Here is a 22560-nt window from a genome sequence, read left to right as displayed (position 1 = left end):
AATCTTGGTTTAATTTTCCCCGTGGCGTGGTTGTGGTGATGCCGTTTGTTGTTGTTGTTGTTGTTGTAACAAGCTAACGCAGTCGTACCCGTATTCACATCTACTCGCTGTATCCGTGCTGTGCAATGCTGTCGTGTACATAATGTATCGCTAAGTGCGTTCACGCCCGTAAGCTAATCTCAAATGCACCAGTTATGCTTCGAATCCAATGCTTATTGAGTATCGAGTGGGGGAAATATGTGTGATGAAAATTGGTGCAGCTTGTAAGTAAATTTTCGTACTAGATGATCCGGTAGTATGAGCAGCGTTAGTTGTGAACACCGGAAGCTTAAGGTGATCATCACCAAATAATTATTTAGTCGATGGGACCCGCGGCTGGCATCGTAAGCTTCGCGCCCCTCTCGACGCGCTGGACGACATCCTCCACCTTTGACTCGTCCTTTTGAACGCCCACGTCGCTCTCGCTCTCGCTCCCGGCCTCGCCCGCGGCATTGCGCGCGGCCGCTAGCTCCTCCACGCACCTTGTACACTCGCACTTGAACCGCCAGCCGCGTGCGAGCTCGATGCGGCGACGACGGCGGGCCTCCGCAAGGGTCTCGTTGGGATGCTGCGTGACGTCGACGTACGCCATTGTGACCTCCTCGCCCTTCTCGAGGTTGCGCGTCGCGATCAGGTGCAACTCAGACGTGCCGGAGCTGAACGAGGGTCGCGCGGAGGGCGCGCAGGAGTGCGCAATCTGCAAACGCCTATTAGATCTGTAGATATGGGTCCAGGACGATGAGGCAACGAACGTAGGACGAAACGGGATAGAGGCCACTGCCGATCTGGCGCGTAGTGCCGTACGGCGTGCGCGTTCGCTCCTGGTCTTCCGGCCGTTCCTTGGGCGTAGGCTAGCGCGAAGATCAACCAGACGCACATGTGGAGGAAAAGCGTGCACACGCACCTTGTCGTCCCGCCCGCCCGCAAAGCACACACCGATCGCATTGTAAGTCATCTTCCCGATGTACATCGCGTGGCGCTCAGACGTGAGCGACTGCTCAAGGCCGGGGAGCGCCGCAGCGAGCACGTCCTTGAGCAGCTTCGTCTCCTCATCCGACACCTTCCCGTCGAGGAAGCGCAGGCGCTCCACGTGATCGTACAGGCTGTACTCCGCGTCGGTCTTATCCGCATTGACGAACTCGTCTGCGAGCGGGCCTTCCTTCTTCGGCATCATCTTTGCGGTCTCGATCGCAACCTGGCGCGCGATGAAGCGGGCTACCAGCAAGGGCGCGGCGCGGGTGGAATTCTTGATGTACGCGGCGAACTGCGTCTGTGCGCGGTCGCGCTCCTGTTCAGTGAGCCTGCCCGTGCCGTTGTCAAGCTCCGGCGGGAGAACGGAGTCGAGTCCGAAGAGGAGGTTTTGTGATTGCACTTTAGAGCGCACTTGGCAATCTTTGGAGCAGTACACGGAGTCGAGGCGATCGGTGGGGCAGATCGCCATGCCTTTTTGAATGTCGCGCAGACAGTGCGAGCAGTGTGTGCCCTTTTTTTGCAGGTCGGCGTCGAGGACGGCCACAGTTGGTTCTTCCTGGACAATGTGGGGGCGCACGTTCAGTACTCTCGCTGTAACATCGAAAAGGTTGATAACGAGACCTTGTAAATCACTTCGCCAGCCTTGAAGTCTTTTTCTACGACGAGGATCTTCCGGAGGCTGTCGCTAGGTGCTGGCCGTACGGATACGTTCATGCTCTTACGCGGGAAGACATTGTAATAACCTGATTCCCCACCAGTCCCTTCTCAGCTACCGCAGCGTCACTCTCAAGTTGACAAGCTCACCTTCAACGCGCGCTTTCACCTACGACAGAACGACGATATGAAAAAGAGATAAAACAACATGTATTAGAATGGGTTCATGCGGGATATGACAGATGGAACAAGGATAGATGGAGCAGAGGCAGATGGAGCAGGGGGCGAACGAGGGTGAAAATATGCTCTTTCGATATCTACGTCTTCAGCCCGCACTGAAGGGGTGGGTAGTTCAACTAGGCAACGGCAGCTTGGCTGCCCGGGTCGGTGACCGTGTCCCACTCCTGTGAAGACGTTTCTGAGGGAGGTCCAGTCCTCGTCGGACTCGTCTCGCCATCTTCGGACGTATCGTGCGACAAAGGCGGCGGCCTGTCCAAGGACTCCGGTGAAGGGGTACTCACGTCCATGTTCATTAATTCCATTACAACCTGGGAATGGGTCAGATGCGCATGATGTGGAGTGTGGCGTCACACACATTGAAGATAGGTTCTGGAACAGTCTTTTGATATATAACGATGAGCTCAACGGGGGAAGGATAGACACGGAGAGCGCGGTAGAAGGAGAGAGCGGCTGGGAGGTAGAAATTGGGACCTGATGACAGATTGAGTTCGCTCCACAAAACCGCAAGCGGTGATATGGACCCACCTTGAGCACAGAGTTGTTCACCAAGCCCGACCTGAGTCATGAAATATTGCTCCTTGTCTTCCGGCGAAGTAGGAACCTCTTCGTCACGGACTTTGGCCAAAGCAGCCTTCAGATCCTCTGGACTGACTTTAACAGCAACTTTCGCAGCCTCTTCGGCCTCCGCATGCTGTTTTGTGACGCGTTTTTTGTCCTTCCCTGTAATGGCGTTGTGAGCAGGCGTCAGTGGCGCGAGTGAGCAAGAAAGCCAGCGAAGCACTTACGCAGTTTCTTGCGGAACTCAGTATCGTTTCTCCGCCTGTAGTCGAAGTAAACGACATACGCGACGAGGCCAGCGAGGACGGTTGCACTAGCGACGGTGAAGATGGTGGACGTTCTGTTCGCCATGGCTGTCGGCGACAAAGTTTCAAGGCGGAAGAGACGCCGAGCTCAGTCCGGCTACCGCCGGAACGCGCTCGGCGCTCAGCGTACACGCGCGCGCGGCGCGTCTGCCGTTCGCTATGCTTACCGCGCTGCGATCACTTCGCATCAACGTCTCCCATCCACGCTTTCTCACTGTCTTCACCACTTCAGTGTCGAAAAATGCCCGCCAGTATGAAGCACAATACAACCGACCGTGCTGCGAAAGAGCTCGAGGATGCGTTCATTAAAGTTACTTTCGAGGAAGATGGTCACGGCGCCGGAGCGCAGTCTACAGAGGCATTTTACGATACCTGGGTTGACCACGGTGAGCCCAGACTCGTTTTCATGCTCAAACCTCCAAAACCATGCTGAATATGGAATGCACGTTCCAGTTTCTGCGAAGTTCAGTGATGCTGCAACTTACGGGTATGTGACATTTGCTCTGCGCATCGGCACCAGACCCTCGGTAGAGGTGCGGAGCTGTTCACAAGTCGGGACCCTATGGTTTTTCCCAGATATGTTTAGTTGTGGTCAAACATCCATATTGTGTGCTATTGAAGGCGCTAGCGCATAGAATCAACGCGTTGTGCAGAAGAGAGCAGTGCGGTCTCTCCTGAAGAATGCGTTGTTTCTCCTAGAGCATCATTGTTAGTGTCCTTGATGGAGACAGAGTTGAGAGCTTTCCGAAATAAAATAAAAATGAATTCAAGCAGACGGCAAGCGGGCGAAAACATTCATGGGCTGCGATGCTTTTCAATGGCTGGCTCTGTTTCAGTATTTGTCTTGGCGTACAGATGCTGAAACCAGAGTATACGAGTTGTGAGCTAATCAAAATTATATGTTCACAGTGCAATAGCCCTGCAGAAGTTATACCCAGAGCACTCCATCGTGCTCTCCACTGATCGGGGCATTGATATCCTCAGCTTCCCCAGCGCCGCGTTCTTGCCCATGTCGCCGACAGAGACAGTCAGCTCGGTCTACTTCGTGCCATTCGCACGTCGTTTAGGGCAGATTCCGGGTATTCTCGTCAACATGATTAGATTCGCGGCGTTCCACGTCTCCTGGGATGTGCGTACTGCAACCCTGCGTGATCCTTTAAGCAATTTACATTTTGATGCCAGGCATACGACTTCATTCTGTACATCGTCAGGGTAAAATTTCAGTTTTTACCGCTGCGTTGCGTGCATGGACTGACTGATGCTCCCAGTACCCACAAGGCATCTCGGAAATTGTGCAGCACTACGTCCTGCACGAAGGCCCCGAGGAGCACTCCCGCGCTCTCCTCGTCGCTGCCGGCGCCTGGCAGAACCAGCTGCATGACGAGATCCTCGTCTTCAATCAGGGCCTCTGGCGGAAGAACCACGAGTTATGGATGGAGGTCCAGAAGGCTAACTGGGGTGACGTCATCCTCAAGGAGTCATTCAAGACCGCGCTGCAGAAAGATGTGCGCGGGTTCTTCGACTCCGAGGAGCTGTACAAGTCACTGTCGGTGCCCTGGAAGGTGCATACGCCCCTGGTTTACTGGGGCAGGGTTCTGACGGAGTTTCTCACAGCGTGGTCTCATCTTGCACGGGCCTCCAGGTATATCTCATTACATGCGCCGTGACGAGTCGCTGACTCTGACATGCACACAGGCAATGGCAAGACGATCAGTGTGAAAGCGATCATGAAAGACTGCGACGCGCGAGGGTACGCGACGCTGTATGTCAAGTCGTTCAAGAGCTACATGGGCGAAGAGGGTTCGATGGCCGCGGTGTTTAGCAAGGCGCGTGAGATGGCGCCGTGCGTGATCGTGCTCGAGGACCTCGACTCGCTTATCAACGACGCGAACCGCTCATTCTTCCTCAACCAGCTTGATGGCCTCGAGGGGAACGATGGTTTGCTCGTCATCGGGTCGACGAACCACTTTGACAAGCTCGACCCCGCGCTTAGCGGCAGGCCGAGCCGATTCGACCGTAAATAGTGCGTGGCGCTCTGCGTATTACTGGTGCGCGTCTCCTGACGTTGTATACTCAGCCCGTTCGAGGATCCCGATCAGGACGAGCGCGCGTTGTACGCACGCTACTGGCAGGGCAAGCTGAAGAGCAACCACAGTGTCTCGTTCCCAGACAGCCTGGTCGACGAGGTCGCATCCGCAACCGACGGCTTCAGCTTCGCCTACCTCAAGGAAGCTTTGTATGTCTCACCACCTTCACTGTCGTTCCCGCTAATCAGTTGACCGGCCCAGTGTCTCTGCACTGGTGCTGCTTGCAGGCGACAAGGGCGACGAGAAGCCCGTCTTCGCCACCGTCCTCCTCGGGCAGATTAAGTCCCTCCGCGACCAGCTCAAGAAGCAGCCGCATAGCGCAGGTGCACAGAGCGCCACTGGGGACGTCCGTCATGTCCGCATCTCTGGGGGCTCCGCTGCCGGAGGGTCCGACGGTCTGCCCGCGAGCTGCCTCACGCTTGCCGGTAGGATATGGTCCGCCGGGGAGAGCAAGCAGGCACGAACGTCGGTGATGCCAGGCGGAATGCCTGGTATGGGCGCGGCGCTGGAAGGGCGGCCGCATGCGACGCTGGCGGCACTGGGGCGCTCCTTCGTGTAGTGGCTGACTTTAAACTTGTACGATGCTTGGTTTGCAGGATGTTTCCGTGGTGACTGTGTATGATGTATAGAGTTCCTTGAATTACTGGAGGATTGTATTTAAACGGAAAGTTGTAGGATACGTTCGGGCTCAAAGCTCTAAACTGGGGTTCAAACTTGGTGTGGCGTCAACATAGATAGCGAAGTAATATATAGCCAACTAGCTCATTGTAGCATTAGAACAATACGGGGGTAAAATATACTGACATGACAACGAACATTAATATTGTTAACTTCGCGAAAAGTGATGTCGTACCGTAGTTGGTACTGGACCGTTTCTAGTAAGCGCTTACATACATTATTCACGAGTATTGAACGATACCCACAATCTCGAGGCTGCCACTCAGTACGTACCTGGACGGCTCAGAGCGAGAAGATGAACTCATTGTAAAGAAGCGCGCCGACCGCCGATTCTGATCTTATCTTATCCTGCTCGTCCACCCTGCCAGTGCGGCGGACTCGAATGTGGCAAGTTGAACTGTCTGGCCAGGGAGCTGCCTTTAATCTACCGAAGGCAGATGGTAGACACTCTGCTTCTACCCTCGTGCCTCAGGATATGTAGCTGTGTCTGTCATCGGGCCGGCCCCGCGTGGACTCAGGCCACCCCGTCAACTGACATTTGTCCCAACTAATTCTAGCAAAGAAATGGGCCTCCTGCAGTCATGCTAATTCTCTACGGAGCATCTGGTGACTATCCTGTTGGAGCTACCACTTCACCGTAACTCTTCACGAACCCTGGATCATAGGCTCTTCGTTCCGGTCCCTCACATTATCCTACGATCAGCTTTTGCTCCTCGAGAAGATAGCGTCCACGTTATATTATCCACTACTGCAGACCTGACAGCGGGGGATCCATCTAGGATAGGAAGAAATTATACTCCCGAGGTACGTCAGATTGGCCCTTGTACCAACTTGTCTGAGTTCGTCCCAGTGAAGCACACGTTACGAGGCTGTGTCCACTTCAGCGAAATTCCATATTGGCTTGTCAGGCTTCTAGTAGGACTTATTTTTCGCGTCTTAAGGTGAGCGAGATTGCTGAGCGCGAGCTCTTATTTACGCTATTTCCGCAGATCCCAGTATACCCGTACATACCTCTTCTCAACCCAACTTCATCCAAAAACCCAAACGCTCGATGGTCCGCTGTCATTTTCTCTCATGAGCTTAGTGGCAATCGCACGAATTAGAGGTTACCTTGCTTGTCAAGGTCTCCTCGTCCCCCTTAATTGACGCACTTTTCGTTGCCCCGTTCTTGCCCGACTCACTTCCCGATAAGCTCTGGCCTTCCAGTGCCGTCTCCAAATCGTAGGTCTACAATAAATGTAAATGATCCATTGCTTATCAATGATGTGTCGTTGTACGCTGCATAGACAATTGTGTAGTACTTTCATACATGTAGTGTCAACGTGAACTAGGATCTCTCGATATGCAATGGCCCATCTCTACCCACCATGCTTTCGTCTGCTCATTCAACCGCTCCAGCCTGTCATCCTCTGCCAGAAGATCGGGATCATGCGACTGTTTTAGAAGCAATTCCGGATCAAAATCCCGAAGCAATCGAATCGTTGAGCGACCAGAACTCCTTGAGAGCGCGACATAAAGGTTGAACAGACTTAGAGTTCCAGGTGGTGGTGGTGTCTTCATATCGACAATGACAATAGGAATAGTTTGCCCTTGAGACTGGTAGTCAGTGAACGCATATGCGCCTGTCACTGGGAACTGCTTCCGACGCACATAGCGGTGCCCGACCATGCCTCCCGGTAAGTCCACCTTGATCCGCATCGACATCGCCATGGGCTCCACAGGAATCACGCATTCTCCCAGACCCTCCAATGTCGTCGCACGTGTACGACTAAGCTTTACGAGCACAAATGCTGGCAGATACTTCATCAGGTTAACGACTGGTTCCGGACCCAGTGGCGGCTCATCCGGATGAAGCACGATGTCTACGATCTCACCACGCGCGCCATTCGCAACGTCAAGGTCGGTCTCCACATTGGAAGTCACCATCACCTTCATTCCTTTCGCCAGCTCGATCTGCTCTGGGAGATCCTTTTTGTGTGATCTGTTTCTCTTGTCTTTGTTGCGCATGAGCACGGCGTATTTTTCCCGAACGGTGAGCGGACGGCCTTTGCAACTGTCCTCTGCACCCACAACGAACAGGCGCTCTCCCGATTTCCTGCACCATTTTCGGACTGCCGCCGCATTCCACATCTTGCGCACGGCATGACGAGGCGTGACTAGAGATGCATCGGACCAAGGTGCTGAATCAAAGTCGGTATGTGGACTTTCACGTTGATTGATGATCAGGCTCCGTAGCATGTCAATGTGTCGTGGCTGGACATTGCCATGTCTCAGATGTGCCAGAAATTTCCTCCACACCTCATCCGTCACGCGCATCTGCTCCTTGAGGATGACAACAGTGGTGAATTCCTCGTAGGTCATCCGTCCGAGGGCACAGTCGTCAGAGTCTCTGACACCGATGGGACGGAACAGGGCTTCTGATGCTCCCTTCGCAACAGGAGGGAATTGATGCAGGTCACCACAAAGTACAACATTGATGCCTCCCCAGAAACGATCCTTCCGGTGTGGGGTGCCTTCTTTTCCGACTGACACAGTGTTTGACAGGTTCGCGAGAAATGTTTTCGCCAACATGGAGAACTCGTCGATGATGAGATACTGTCGATTTCGCCAGAACTCCTGCAGTACAACCTTGGAGTCGTCACTGATGGTACCATCAGAACCAATTGATAGGTGCGCAATTGTGTGCGTCGTCTTCCCATCTATCAGTGATGCAGCAACACCGGTGTATGCTGATTTCACCAGCATGTAGTCGACCCCCTTGGTGACAAACGCCTCTGTAACCGTTTGGATCACTCTCGACTTTCCCGTCCCACCCTCGCCATACAAGATCATGCGCAGAGGAGGAGGCTTCGACCCCGCTAATGTCTGTTGCAGATGCCAAGTGATTATGTCGAATGCACGATGTTGATCTTCCCGAAGGCTTGATGGATCAACTGCCGGAAGGGCTACGCAGGTTTTTCCGCCGTTCGTTCGACTTTTTCCCTGTAGTAGAGTACGTATGTAGTCTATATAAAATTTCACGTTCGTCGCCCGTGTGCCTAGTCACAACGGTGACATCTGACAACAACATTAATTGACTTCTGAACTTCCGCTTTGAACTTGTACAACGTTGACCACTCGAAAATCAGTCAAAACTGTGACACTACGCTAGTCATCTCGGCAAGCAAGGTCACGGCCGACGCCAGTCCCGTGATCAGTTTGTGCACGTATAGCCTCCTAGGGCAAAATGGTATTGGCCATGGAACGTTGAGAATCCTTGAGATGGCACAAGCCCTCTCGTCATCTCTCGCTGTGGCTTGCTTACCGGCACTCGTGGATGCGAAGATCACAAACCAAAGGCCCGAAGATCCTTATCATCAACTCAGAGGAATTCACAACTCTGAATTTGAATCACTTCTCAAGGTGGTGGTGGGACATCGCGACGCGACGTGGCAGAGAAGCGGAAGCCGAGTTCGGGACGCTGCTGGGGCGTCTGTCGGACTTCTCATGCTCGTGCGCGCGAAACATCGTTCACTGACTTCGGCGTGATCTTTATCCGAAACGTTGAGTCATTCATGAGTGCGTCCAAGCTCGGGAATATTCGACCAGATCGGCGAGCTTGCAACGGCGTTCCTATCAGATTGCCTGGGGGAGGAGCTCCGGAACATCCCAAACTAGAGGAATGCAGGTTATGTACGTGGGTGGACAAGAGGCGGACCGTTTCAAGCGCGCAACGTGGGAGCACTCATCACAAGAAGCTAGTCAGTCGCATTGGGGATGTGGTTATGCATTGACATAGATATTGAACGGTCTCGTCCGCTTAGACTGCTAGAGCTAAGAGACGCATCTTCATGGAATACTCGCATATAAATGGAATCGACATTTCTGTCGGTAGCAATGCTGTATTGCAGTCGACACATGCATCACTGCAAGTCAGATCTATCTCCTTCTGGTACAACCACACATTAATTACTTCTACGATGGACGCGCACACTCAGGCACACTATCATGCAGTCTTCCCAGAGTCCTCCTTCAGACTAACTATGCGATTGAGAATGACCAAGTCACCCTCCCTCCGGCTAGGCACAACGTCATCGGGCTCATCCAGACACGCCAACTTTGCGTCCTTGTCAGCAGCGAAGTACGCCACACGCAAGCCCTGGAAGCGAATGCACTCCTTGCCAACCAGCTGCTCGCTGGTGGCCTTCGGCGTGTCATCGTCAAACCTTGGCACCGTATCAGACTCTGCGGTCGTCTTTAACGCCTTCTCCGTACGCTCCGTGCTCTCCTTGCGCGCGTCGGCATACGCTCGCTTCGCAAGTGCCCAGAAACCCACCTCCACCATCGCTCCCTCGACGATCTCGAGGCTGTCCGGGTTGATGTCTGCCTTAAAGTCCGGCACAGCCGCAGATGGATTCTCGCTCTTGAACAGCTGGTAGAAAATGCGGGTCTGGTCGACGCGCACTGGGCTGCCCGAGGGTGCGTGCACCGCGACCCACTGAATGAACGCTTTAGGCTTCTTCGCACCGGAGTCTTCCACGCGGCAGACGAGCTCGACTGGCCGCCCTGTGACCGGGTCAGTCTTGTATGACGTGCACGTGATGGGATGCGGGGCCTGGAAAAGCCCGACAGTCTTCCCTGGTGCGAGTCTGAAGTAATCCTTTGAGTCCTCCAGCCGGAAGTCATCTGCGTCAATGTAGATCGTGCGTGTGAACGGCACCTTTGAGGTTCCGAGCTCTGGTACCTTGGGGTGCAGAGGCTTGTCAAGCCAAAGGAGGTAATCCTCCGGGAGGTTCTCGATTGTCACTTTCAGCGGGCACAAAACCATGAGCAGGCGCGGTGCGGTACTCTCCAGGTACTGCCGTACTGTCTGTTCGAAGCGCACAGCCTGGATGTTGGAAGCAGCTGTGGAGACACCAAGAGAGCTGACGAAAGAGATGATTGCACCCGGAGGTACGCCTCGTCGCCGGAGTGCGATGAGGGTGTATAGACGGGGGTCGTCCCAATCCAGGACATAGTTCTCCTGAACGAGTTGTCGAATCTTGCGTTTCGACATTATGGTTCCCGTAACATTCAAACGGCCGTATTCGGATTGGCGGGGCTTATATACCTCCAGAGCATCGCAAAGCCAGTCATACGACTCTCGCGAGGCAATGAATTCTGTTGTACATAGTGAATGCCTGTGCAAGTTGTTCAGAGAGGGCAGGGGAAAGTGATGACAGATACTGACGAGATGTTCTCAAAGCTGTCACACAGACAGTGTGTGAAATCATATGTTGGATAGATCTTCCATTTGTCGTGCGTGCGGTGGTGAGGAGCGTTTAGCACTCGATACGCAACTAAATCCCACATCATGGTGTTTCCGGACTCTAGGTCCTGCTTCATTCGGAGGATGGCCTCGCCTGGCTGATATATTCCATGCTTCATCCTCCTAAATTCTCCTAGCGAGTGTGAGACAGGTCTTGTGCGATGCGCACATGCTTTCCGCGGACCACGTTCGTCACCTCCTCTATTCTCGTAGATTTCGTCACCTGTGAATATTCAGAAGCAACCAAAAGTGCATATCCTTGTAAACGCACCAGAGCAATGGCATACGTACGCCTTATCTCTCCTGATAAGCTCGACGGCCAGCTCGTACAGCTCGTCAAAGTAATCACTCGAATACGTGATTTTCCACGGCTCAAAGCCGAGCCACCTCACGGACTGCAAGATACTCTCGAAGTATCGCCCCTCCTCTGCCGAAGGGTTCGTATCATCATATCTGAGATAGCATTTCCCGCCATGGTACGCCGCATACCCGAAGTTGACCAAGATGGCTTTCGAGTGCCCAATGTGTAAGAAACCGTTCGGCTCGGGGGGAAAACGCGTATATACGAGTCCACCTGTTGCAGCAAGATGTCTTTCACGGAGATGTGGATGGATCTGCGGATTCTCGCCCGGCTTGTGCAGGCGCCCGAGGAACCCTTCAAGGAAGACAGATTTGGATGTGGATGCAGTTGTGGCGGTTGGTTCACCGGCTGACACTGTCTTTGCGAGCGTATCTTTCTTAGCTTCCTAGAAGCGCGATGAATGAGACGGAATGGGGTTCATAGGACGCGATTACCTTGCCCTTGGGTTTCGACGCTTCTTTGGGTCCAAATTTCTCCGCAAAGGCCCGCTCCACGGCGTTCTTGAGCTCAAGTGGATTCGCCCAGCGCAATTCCGTGCCTTTCAGACTCCCAATGACAGCGCCCAAGTTGTTCCATCCCGCTGAGGCGCTTGAAGTGACGTACGATGCAACTTGTGAAGACAGTTGCTCGGGAGTAACACTAAAACCTGAGTAGGTGCATACTATCAGTTGGGTCATCCGCGAGTATCTCGATTCTTCCCACTCACCTACACCGCATTGCTTGTCGAACTCGAAGCCATCAATCGGAAGGGAATGCGTCTCGAGATACTTGATCGCAGCTGTAAAGCCCCATCCGCAGTCACATTTTGCCTGTCCGTCAGTGAGACAATTCACTCACCAGAAACCTGGTCTGTACTCTTCAACCGACCATCCAGAATCGCATCTACTCCGTATCCTCTCTCTCCAGCCTCCAGTTTCGAGCTTTGCACCGCCAGACTGGCAAGCAGTACGGCCTGCTTCTCCTCCAGTCGTTTCTCCGTCACTGCATGTATCTCAATAATTTCCTTCAATGTCGCAGCACTCTTTGAGCTTTTTGCTGCTTCAGCAGCCTTGGACTGAGTGAGACCAATTGACTTGAAAAGCTCGACGAGACTTGCTGTGTCCGGAGTATCTCGATTCGGAGGCATGCTGGCGAAGCGATTCTAGTGCTACCTAGGGATCAAAGGCTACCGAGGACTTTAGACGGTACTTTCACGATGGTGGGGGTATGTTTTTGAGAACGTTAGGCCTAATTGGCCCAGTGACTCAGACTCGCCGATAATATTGATAGATCTCCTATACCAGATAAGATCATTCACTCTAAGTTCCCGCGCTGCTTCTTGCGTTGTCCCCCACTACTTGGTCTCCACACTGCTATTCACTATCCTCTCCATGTCTTGCATATTCGCGCGCAGGGCTCTTTTAGCAGTGCAATACGTCCTCGAGCGGACTAGTGCAGCTTGGAACTGATTGCATTATCATGAACGTCCCCGCGGAGGCAACTTCACCGCGAGAAGTGCTGCCAAGTGCTCGACAACTCGGAAGCCTGGCGTTATGGAACTTCAGAAACGCCGTGATGGTACCTGCTTTAAAGTCATTCGGGTGCTTGTCCTTCCAACTTTCGTTGCCGCCGTGCCGAAAACCCATGGCATTTTCTCACCTTCTGGTTCTATGCTGTTGGAACGTTGGTTGCTCCGGAAATAATCACAGAGGACCTTCACTTCGTCTCACAGTCTGAAAGCACCTAGGACATAGTACGTACTGACTTCTCTTGACAAACTCTCACCTATATGGATGCAGACGCCTTTCCTAGGCTCCTGGGGAACTAGGACGGCTGTAAGGCTGTAAGGCTCCCCGCGGAATACTCGTCCCGATTTTTGTGATTTTTGATCCCCCTTGTCTTATTCAGTCGATTTCCCTTCTAGCTGTCTTCGCCTCCGTCTCCGCTCCTATATTGACCCGTGAGGCTGTGAATGCCGCTTCCCTTCGTCCGTCCATTGTCAAGAGCTTTGGCGACGGATGCAAGAAATTCAGGCGGGAAATCGGCTACTCCTTCATCGCGACCTCAGTTACGAAGAGCAGCGCCGAAAATGCACGGTATAAAAGGTATGTAATATCTCGACGACCCTAACAGCGACAAGTACACCTCTCACACGCAGTGCTACTCGTTTTCTCACCGATTGCTTACCCTTTCATATACAACGATGCCTTGTGGATTCAGATCTTGCTGTGTGAGTGAGCGTTCTGCCAGCTTTGGCCTGGGTCCCTTTGCTGAGTCGACCGGCTCAGATGTGCGGCGGGCCGATCCCCAGAGGATGTGGTGGCTACTCGTGTTGCTGCTCCCAAGGCTGTCATCAACGGCACTGCCCTCCTCCCGGTGCGTAGTTATTCGTTCGTGTCTCCTACTGCTGAGACAAGTTGTTCGTCGTACATACAGGAGGACACCTGTGCCCAGTGGTCAGTCGCTGCTTTATATCACGCGTCCTGTCTCTGACATTTATGTACAGGGCGGTTGTGGTGTCATGGTTGACAGTGGCCACTGCTGCTGCGGTGCCGCGCACCACATGATACACTGCGGATACAACACTTCTGGTACGTTTGCGTTCTCAAAACACATACACCCTGATACTGATGATACGCAGGATGTTGGCCTGGTGGAGGACACAGGTGTCCAGCGGCGAGTCTTATATCGCCTGCTGATTGTGTTCTTGTCTGACTTGATGTTATAATCAGCCTGGATGTGGCAATATGGTCCCCTCTGGAAATTGTTGCTGCTCGCCTCGTTGCCACCAGAGGCACTGTTGAATACTGTGAGTCGTTAAATTGTTTGAATTCACCATCATTATAATTGAATCTTGTACTCTAGGTTCCCGGTATGAAAGAGACAATGAAGGCGGCATGCATACAAGCACGAAACACTTACTTCGGAACTTCTGCTCCCGCCGTGCAGTTCCTCAAATTCCGCTGCCTTTCTCAGACAGACTCTTCAAAAATTCACTACTACTTCTCATATACCGCTGTGCACTGCAGACCCATATTATAGCCGGTGCAGTGTGGAGATTCCTTGTAATAATTACCTTCTCTTGCAACACCATTTTCTGTCCGACGGGGAGGTTTGCCCAATGTTTCGTGTAGAAGTTGTGGCTTCGAATTCCTGGAGTCAAACGTTTATTGCTGTAATGCACAGAGAGACTACTCGTCTACTTGTCTACGCAAATCGCGGCTCGTATGTTATTTTTTGACTTCTGCCCCGTCGGAGAAGTAACTTCGATCAAAACTGATCGACGATCAGATATCGGGTTTTCCCTAGATAAACGTTTTTTCTTTTTGAAATTTGACCACAGCAATCATAATTTATGTATTTAATCTCTGGCCAGCGTCACCGCCATACGAAGACTGCGGCCCAGCAATCAGCGTCTGAGACTGGACACTGATATGGATCAGACTCAAGGCGGCCGTCCTGAATTCAAGAACTTTGGAACCTCGTATTTCCTTATTATCATCCCGTACCCTCCCTTGGTAAATGGGGATGATTTTGCAAGCTGAGATTCCCGGGGCTATTTGTCCCGGGCGAACATGCCCAAACCCGAGTCTGTGGACCGTGGCTGCTCACGTGAAACTTCTCTAACAGGTCTTTCATAAGCATTTATTCAAGTCTTCGTTACTCCCCACGTATCTACGGTGACCAGCGGCCCTTTATGACGGAACACAAATGCCTAAGTGAGTATTCTACTGCTCAGCCGCGTCAATTTGTCTGCGCTGATTCTCTCAGTCGCCCGGAGTGCGCATTAAATCCTTTGGCACTCGGCAGCGTATCTTTCGCGGCCGACCTTTAATTCCGAAAGTCTTCCTGAGTTGTCAATCTTCTTACTCTCGTATAGACAGACTCATAGCCTTCGTATCCACCGGAAGTTCTCCGCAGAAACATGTGACACGCATTCAATTGCATGTTGCACTCTATGCAGAGGTTCTCGGATAGCCCCTTCTTCATTCCAGTTAATGGCATGGTGCGCCCATTGCCCCTGGAATTCTGCTGCGCTGTGTTCGGCAACGGCTGCATGGTTCATCTGACCGCTCCTCGGCAGTTGAAAGGCTCACGCTTTCCCACTGTAGCTTCCTCGGCGTTGAACTACTTCATATATGTCGCTTCACACCGGCCTTTACCTTGCAGATGGACCAGCGGCATTATGATCACGCCGTTGATTCTAAAACTCCCGCCAATACATGGATTGCGCACCTTTGAACCCCTTTTGGATTGCTTTGGTCTGGCAGCATTCTGCAACACTGAAGCTCTACCGCGAACCTGGTTCAGATCTTCCCACATTGCGATTCTCCTCATGTAAAGTGGCGATTAACCGCTATCGGGCAGATGCTATTGTATTCATTCGTGCGTCACCCGGCGTGTGGTTTCCATCCAGCTGATGTTCAAGCGCACAGGTCTTTGTCGCGATTGGACCGTAAGGCAGTGAAGTCCCTTCTTCCTGTTGTTCTTATGCCGTGATTCACGAGGTTCCATCGTGCTCACGTTGTGATGCAATGCCTTCGCTAGCGCACCGCCCACCTTTTCCCATTGTGTTTGGCGCCGCGGTGGTTTGATGACTGCGAGGCGGCGATATAACACTGACAGGCCTTAACACTTCTCAATATGAACAATACATTCTGGGCAAATACCGCCTTTAACAAAGCGCTCGCAAACACCCACGGAAGAGGGATAAAAGGCCTCGCAGATATCGCTCACCCCACCATCAGCAACTCACTCCTCACTTGCGAGCCAAGTTCTCTTTCACTGCACATTACTACAATCCCCTCTTCCTAGCACAACTACGATGCCTCACCATCATCACAAGCACGGCCACCACAAGCACCATGGTGGAGGCGGCGGAGGATGCGGAGTAAGTGCTCGCCCGTATGGTGCTCGTCGTCGAGCACCCCGCTAACGAGACGCCACAGCCTTCAGGACACCAGTGCCCGGTGGTATGTCTCACCAAAGCCGGACGTACCGCCAGCCATGACCCGCTAACTAATTTTCTGATCTTCTCAGGGCGGGTGCGCCGTCATGGTGCCCATGGGCAACTGTTGCTGCTCTCCGGCGCACCATCAGATCCACGGCGGATTCCAGGTGCAGCAGCCGGCTCCGGGTACGTTCAAACAGTTATCATTCCTGTATCGTTCAGGATCGCTCATGCGGAGAATCAGTCTGCCAGCCTATCGTCTGGTGCCAGCCCCGCTGGTGCTGAGCAACCGACCTCTGCTCTGTAACATCAATGCAGCTTAAATCGATTTTTCTTCCTATTCATTTTCCAGAGCGAAGTTGTATAGCGCTTTAGACTGTTATTTTGTAGTACGAGGCCGGCGTCCCGCACACACGACATCGCTGCGTTCTCCTGGTACAAGTACGAGCATGCATGCACAAAGTATGTACCATGTGTTGCTGATGACATTACTATTATACACGATCCTTCCCACATGCATTTCCGCCATGCGTGATCGGCCAGTAGTCCACTATAATTGTCGATACTGCAACGACATGGCGTCTCCCGGGTTCTGTGTTGCAGAAGTTGAGATACTGAGCAAACAGAAAGGGACCGTAGATGCAATAAATCGATTACACCACCATGATAGTTACAGCGAAAACGACCGATACGCAGAAGACATATGCCACCTTGATACGGATGGGAGCATGTGGCAAGGACGCGAGGAGAGGGTGTTCTCGCGTTTAGTACACCCGCTTGAACGGCGGCACGGACTTGCACTCGTTCTCGTCCAGCGTAGCGCTCGTGACTGCGCGGTACTTGATGTCGACGTCGGGCGATGACGGGTCGTGCAGGAACGTCAGAGTGTGCTTCATCCAGTTGTCGTCGTCGCGCTACAAGTGAAGAGCAGTCAGCCAGAATAGCCGCCAGAGTGAATGAGAAGCTTACTTCGGGGTAGTCCTCGCGTGCGTGCGCACCGCGAGACTCCTTGCGTGCGGCGGCAGCGTTGATAGCCTGGACAGCATTTTGGAGAATGTTGCGGAGCTCTAGGGTCTCAACCAGATCGCTACAAGGCAAGGTTACAATGAACAAAAAGTGAACATTTTCAGGCAACGGAACATACGAGTTCCAAATCATACTGCGATCCTTGATGCCGACGTTGTCGTAGCTCTTGTAAATGGCACGAAGCTTCTGGACACCATGGTCCAAGCTTTCTTGCGTACTAGCGGACATTTTCAGTAAGGCCTTGAGGCAATATCGGATGACTTACCGGAAGACAGCAGCATCAGCTTGCATGGCCTTCTGCATATCCAACCGGATCTTCGCCGTAGGAAGAGGACCATCCGATTTCCTGGGCACAAACTCAGGACCAACCACAGAGTTGGGTCAGAGGCAAACCAACCTGATCTTGTCCAGGAACTCGATGCTCTCCATACCAGCCTCGTCGGGGATCGCCTTGTGGGGCTTGCCAGGCGTGAGCGTCTCCTTTATGTGGTGGGCACAAGCACGTCCGAAGACAACGATATCCAGAAGGGAGTTGGCACCGAGACGGTTCGCACCATGTACGGAAACACAGGCGGCTTCACCAGCTGCGTATAGACCCGGGACAACCTTGTCCTTGCCATCCTGGAGATGATTTTGTCAAAACAAATCAGATGGAACGACTCGATATTGCCAACCTTGTCGATGGTAAGGACCTCACCAGTATACTTAGTAGGAATACCACCCACTGAAAGAAATGTCAGATCAAAGACCGATCGGTGCCCACATGCCACGTACTGTTGTAGTGGACGGTGGGCAACACCGGGATGGGCTCCTTGGTGACATCAACACCAGTGAAAATAGCAGCAGTCTCCGAGATACCCGGGAGTCGCTCATGAAGAACCTCAGGAGGCAAGTGGCTGAGTTGCAGGTAGATGTGATCCTTCTCGGGCCCGACACCACGGCCCTCGCGGATCTCGATCGTCATGCTACGCGAGACGACATCACGAGATGCAAGATCTTTCGCAGTAGGGGCGTAACGTTCCATGAAGCGCTCACCCTCTCCGTTCAGGAGGTATCCACCCTCACCACGCGAACCTGAGCAAACATATTCAACACTCGCAGAGAACATTGGAAAACCGACGAACCTTCCGTTATCAGACATCCTGCTCCGTATATACCAGTAGGGTGGAACTGAATAAACTCCGGATCCTGGAGAGGAAGACCAGCTCTCACGACCATGGCGTTCCCATCGCCAGTGCACGTGTGGGCACTCGTGCAGCTGAAGTACGCACGCCCATACCCGCCTGTCGCCAACACAGTCTTATGAGAGCGGAAGCGGTGCAGAGTGCCGTCCTCCATGTTCAGCGCGATAACGCCAACACACTCGCCACCCTGCATGATCAGGTCCAGCGCGAAGTACTCGATGAAAAAGTTGGTGTTGTGCCGGAGGGACTGGCCGTATAGCGTGTGCAGAAGCGCGTGACCGGTACGGTCGGCGGCCGCAGCGCAGCGGTACGCCTGGCCGCCCTTGCCGAACTTCAGCGACTGACCACCGAACGCACGCTGATAGATCTTGCCTTCCTCTGTTCGGGAAAAGGGTACACCGTAGTGCTCGAGCTGGGAGTAGAGTTAGGAGGTGGGGCACCTATGCCAGGATTCTGTAGATCATACCTCAATGACAGTGTGGGGTGCTTCTCGGCACATGTAGTGGATAGCGTCCTGGTCGCCCAACCAATCTGAACCCTTGACCTAAAGAGAGAATGGATGACCGCGTGGAGAACGCGCTAGCAAAGAGAATCTTACCGTGTCGTACATATGCCACCGCCAGTCATCTTCTGACATATTCTGGTGAATGCCCAGTTCAGTACCATGCACGACAAAATTGTCCTCTTATGTACTCACTCCAAGTGCAGCATTGATGCCTCCCTGTCGGTGTATTAGATCCGGCACGACGTCATGAGAAATGATAACACACCTGAGCAGCGACAGTGTGACTACGTGTAGGGAAGAGCTTGGTGATACAAGCAGTGTTGAAACCAGCCTCAGCAAGACCAAACGCAGCGCGCAGACCCGCACCTCCGGCTCCTCTGACGACCGTGTTACTGAGGATCCACAACGCACGTAACTCCAGCACTCACACAACAATGGCGTCGTATTCATGTTCAATCAAAGGGTATTTTCCAGACGCCCACGACTTCATACTGGCCGTCAATAGCAGGCCAGCATCAACGTAGCGAAAGCCGTACTTGCACCTCCTCAGCCCTGACAGGGTTTGTCGCGACAACTCTGTGTGCGGGTACTGAGCTGTGAAAACAGCGGTTGGATGCGCGCAACGCCCTGGGCAGTGAAGTTCTGATCATGTCGCAGCGAGGAGGACGCGCCGGACGATGAGGAGGATGGAGAGGACGGTGGTAAAGACGTCGAGGATGGCGAGCACGAGCCTCGGTCTATAGTTCGGGCCTACGACCGATAATGCCCGTCGGTCTCCGACAACCGTGCCAACCAATCCCCACCTTCCTATTCCATGTCCGCCTGTCGGGATCGGCGCATCTAGATCCATCAACGTGTGTATTGTCAACTGTCTAAATTTGCAGGTACGACAAATCCGAAAATATAAATGTCTACGGGAGGGCACCCAACGGGTCCTGCTGCACTCCATGACGCGGGGGATATCCTGGCGATGTAGCAGATTCTACTACTGGGGAAGGGCGTAGTGGTGGGGTATATGCAGAAGGCACAACACCAGGGTGAGTCGCCGTGGACGTGCGTGGAGGAAGACGGGGCAAGTTCGGAATAGGCGGGGCTTTACTGGAGAAATTCGAGCGTGTATGGTTCCACGGCGCCATCGGAACCCCCTTGCTGTTGGGCGTCGAGAGTGAAGGTGACGCCGTCGAGGAGGGGGGTTGAGGAGACAGCCTAGCAACAGGAATCGACGCCCTGGACTGGGAACGCATGGTGGACGAGAAGTAGTCCGACGGCATACCAGATCCCAATGCCTGTGGACGTGTTTCAGCAGGAGGAGGTGCTGCAGGCTGTGGTGGTGCAGGCATCGCAAGCTGCTCTTCTTTCGCCTGCCTCCTCTTGAACTCCTCCTCTCCTACCAACCGCTCCTCCTCGACCACGGTTACCGTCCCTCGTAGCACGTCCCTGACGTACGATAGACACTCTAGCGCTTCCCGCTTCCTGTTCTGGACCGCTCGCGCACGGTCTTCGTTGGGACCGGTGCTCTCGTCTAACAAGAGGGTGTCAACAATCCACGACACCGAGTCCCCCAGACGCTTCTGAAGCGACTGCATCTGCGCAACTTCGCGATCCACCTCAAACCGTATGCGAGACTCCCAAGGCGGGCGCTCACTAGGCAGCCTCTCATCAGTGAGGGGATACGCAGCATATGCCGTTTGTGGCGTCATCGGGAACCGTCCCAGCGAGTTGGTCAAGTCCGGGAGATTCCGCTGCATATCGCTGAGCAATGAACGCGCCAGTGCCTCGATAGTTGAGCTTACCTTCAGCTCCGAGACGGCGTTCATCACGGTCTTGTTGATCCCGAGGCTCTCGCCTCGTTCCAGCAGTCCCCGGGCGAGCATCTCGGATAGGCCCAAGGGGGTGGACTGCTGGCGCCCATGCGCGGATTTGCTGCTTTGGCCTGCCCTCGACGCAGCCTCGGACGAGAAAGACATCCCCCACTCTCCAGGTCGCTGTCTACGGCGCATGGGCGGCGGTGGCGACGGTTCAGGCACCTCGATAGGAATACTGAGCAGGTTCCTGTTCTCGTGTATCACTGAGACGCCGGCAGCGGGGCTTGGAGACATTTGCAAGGTCAGTGCTTGGTGGAGGAGGAGCGTAGCGTGATGTACAGCTGGTGCTTCTGCAGAAGGTGGCTGTGAAGGGTATCGTAGGAGGTAAGTGAGTTGACCACTGTAATCAGACGGAATCACTGGGCAAGTTAGTCATTAATCGCGAGATAAACTGATGGACAGAGCTCACATTGGTTGCGTATGCGAATCAGCATGGCCACACATAACCATTGCGCGAGATCGAAGGAAGGATCACAGGCAAATAGGCCGTCCCATATAATCATGGCATCCTGCATACTGAACTCTCGGGTGAAAAGTAATCGTAGCCACCGTCTGATCAACGCGAAGAAAGTCAGCATAACACTTTCGACAATCGTAAAAGTAGGGCGCCCTACATTCCGTATATCTGTGGCTCAATGCCTGCACTCTGCATGCGCCGCCAGAGCTCTGGGTCTACGGATTTCAGGTACGTCGACTGTATTCGGTTGCACGCGTCCACTATCGGCGCGACATACGGCTTCAACCTGGTCTCACCCGAGGGTATGTTCAGCTGAACGTGTGACCCGAGAGGCGACGTATCCGCTGGGCTCTGCGACTCACGCCACTCATACCACCGACCAACGCCGCGCATGACAGACACAAAGAGCGACCAGGCGTCTGAAGCAACCCATGTGCGGGAGCAGAATTCCTTCACTGGACTATCATCCAGTCCTGGCTCGTCTTCAGTAACCGAGTCGTAGTCCACGGCAAAATACAGCGGGGCGAGCAGCTCGTGCATTCCTTGCCGGTACCCGACATCTGGATGCATGACGGAGTGAACGAACAGGATGTTTGTGAGTTGTGCTTGCACTTCTGGGTCACGGAAATAACCAACGTCGGGGAAGCTGTGGATAAAGAGATTAATAGGGCTTCTAGTCATACAGAGTGTGGCGTACGTGCGCTCAACGTCCTGGAGAATTGTCTTTCGCAAATCAACCGACTCAAACCATTTCGTCCAAGGATTCTGCGGTATCGATATTCTCAGCAAACTCGAAACAGCCGCACTTGGCGAATGATGTCCGAACCTCGTCGTGTAGACTCAGTGGATTGTTCTTCTCTAAATTCTGCTTTGAGAGGTCCACCCTCGGTGGCGATGTCGCAAGACCGGGGATGACGAGCCCTTCCTCGTAGCTTCCATCTGGAGAGCGCATCTTTTCCAGCAGTAACTTAGTGTATTCTTTACGAGATACTCGTAATGATTCGAGAGGTGCGATGGCCACCACATCATGGGGCATTTGAAGGGGCTCTGCTTGCAGCAGGAACAGCTTCCAGAAGGACCAACTTCAGCAATGAGTGACATGCTATTGGAGATAGACAAAAGTAACAACACACCTTCCAAGCCATGCTCCTCCCTGGCACACCGTCTGCATCGTCTGAGCCGCGGAAGAGACGACCACCTAGCGCGGCGTCCTTGATCTTGGACATGTTGAAAGCAGAATTGAACAGGTAGTCATATGCGTCCCTGTCGCAGCAAGAGGTTACAGGACTAATCCTCTGAACCAAAAGGTCAAGCGTAGTAAGACGGACTTGATCTCTTTGACATCAGGCCTGGTTCGCTCGGTCATGACCCAGACAAATCGTCAGACGACAAGTCTCAGAGATAAAAGTTGA

The 22560-nt window shown here is 53.3% G+C and overlaps 8 protein-coding genes across 8 annotated transcripts; 3 read left to right on the top strand and 5 right to left on the bottom strand.

Moving 5' to 3' along the window:
- Positions 1–355: 355 nt before the first annotated feature.
- SCP_0212390 (MAS20-domain-containing protein) lies at positions 356–2814 on the bottom strand (the record flags this gene model as incomplete). Its single annotated transcript, XM_027755149.1, has 9 exons — positions 356–736; positions 792–890; positions 944–1567; positions 1633–1754; positions 1816–1834; positions 2187–2213; positions 2261–2376; positions 2431–2625; positions 2691–2814. 9 exons carry the CDS (start codon positions 2812–2814, stop codon positions 356–358), a joined length of 1707 nt encoding a protein of 568 aa, XP_027610950.1.
- A 207-nt stretch (positions 2815–3021) lies between these two features.
- Positions 3022–5414, top strand: SCP_0212380 (hypothetical protein; the record flags this gene model as incomplete). The annotated part of the gene is made up of 9 exons (XM_027755148.1): positions 3022–3154; positions 3222–3255; positions 3678–3897; positions 3951–3980; positions 4037–4330; positions 4383–4410; positions 4464–4791; positions 4846–5004; positions 5057–5414. 9 exons carry the CDS (start codon positions 3022–3024, stop codon positions 5412–5414), a joined length of 1584 nt encoding a protein of 527 aa, XP_027610949.1.
- Positions 5415–6850: 1436 nt separating this feature from the next.
- Positions 6851–8365, bottom strand: SCP_0212370 (ATP-dependent DNA helicase PIF1; the record flags this gene model as incomplete). Its single annotated transcript, XM_027755147.1, has 1 exon — positions 6851–8365. One exon carries the CDS (start codon positions 8363–8365, stop codon positions 6851–6853), a length of 1515 nt encoding a protein of 504 aa, XP_027610948.1.
- A 1153-nt stretch (positions 8366–9518) lies between these two features.
- SCP_0212360 (Probable glutamine--tRNA) lies at positions 9519–12307 on the bottom strand (the record flags this gene model as incomplete). Its single annotated transcript, XM_027755146.1, has 6 exons — positions 9519–10692; positions 10743–11043; positions 11092–11566; positions 11616–11827; positions 11888–11959; positions 12019–12307. 6 exons carry the CDS (start codon positions 12305–12307, stop codon positions 9519–9521), a joined length of 2523 nt encoding a protein of 840 aa, XP_027610947.1.
- A 942-nt stretch (positions 12308–13249) lies between these two features.
- SCP_0212350 (hypothetical protein) lies at positions 13250–13727 on the top strand (the record flags this gene model as incomplete). Its single annotated transcript, XM_027755145.1, has 5 exons — positions 13250–13265; positions 13381–13390; positions 13449–13536; positions 13597–13616; positions 13667–13727. 5 exons carry the CDS (start codon positions 13250–13252, stop codon positions 13725–13727), a joined length of 195 nt encoding a protein of 64 aa, XP_027610946.1.
- A 2298-nt stretch (positions 13728–16025) lies between these two features.
- Positions 16026–16418, top strand: SCP_0212340 (hypothetical protein; the record flags this gene model as incomplete). The annotated part of the gene is made up of 4 exons (XM_027755144.1): positions 16026–16051; positions 16110–16133; positions 16201–16297; positions 16356–16418. 4 exons carry the CDS (start codon positions 16026–16028, stop codon positions 16416–16418), a joined length of 210 nt encoding a protein of 69 aa, XP_027610945.1.
- A 457-nt stretch (positions 16419–16875) lies between these two features.
- Positions 16876–19476, bottom strand: SCP_0212330 (Probable succinate dehydrogenase [ubiquinone] flavoprotein subunit; the record flags this gene model as incomplete). Its single annotated transcript, XM_027755143.1, has 14 exons — positions 16876–17025; positions 17081–17198; positions 17256–17354; positions 17403–17483; positions 17535–17758; positions 17812–17861; positions 17912–18211; positions 18262–18733; positions 18788–18865; positions 18920–18961; positions 19019–19042; positions 19092–19203; positions 19255–19310; positions 19363–19476. The coding sequence occupies 14 exons, from the start codon at positions 19474–19476 to the stop codon at positions 16876–16878; spliced, it is 1920 nt and encodes a 639-aa protein (XP_027610944.1).
- Positions 19477–19737: 261 nt separating this feature from the next.
- Positions 19738–22514, bottom strand: SCP_0212320 (RabGAP/TBC protein; the record flags this gene model as incomplete). The annotated part of the gene is made up of 8 exons (XM_027755142.1): positions 19738–20568; positions 20620–21050; positions 21101–21243; positions 21306–21794; positions 21846–21913; positions 21975–22214; positions 22282–22411; positions 22477–22514. 8 exons carry the CDS (start codon positions 22512–22514, stop codon positions 19738–19740), a joined length of 2370 nt encoding a protein of 789 aa, XP_027610943.1.
- Positions 22515–22560: the final 46 nt, after the last annotated feature.

This window comes from Sparassis crispa (assembly GCF_003851025.1).
Source record: "Sparassis crispa DNA, contig_000001F, whole genome shotgun sequence".
In the NCBI taxonomy this organism is placed as follows: Eukaryota; Fungi; Basidiomycota; class Agaricomycetes; order Polyporales; family Sparassidaceae; genus Sparassis; species Sparassis crispa.
The sequence above is the reverse complement of the archived record's forward strand: the minus strand, read 5'-3'. Positions and strand labels throughout refer to the sequence as shown.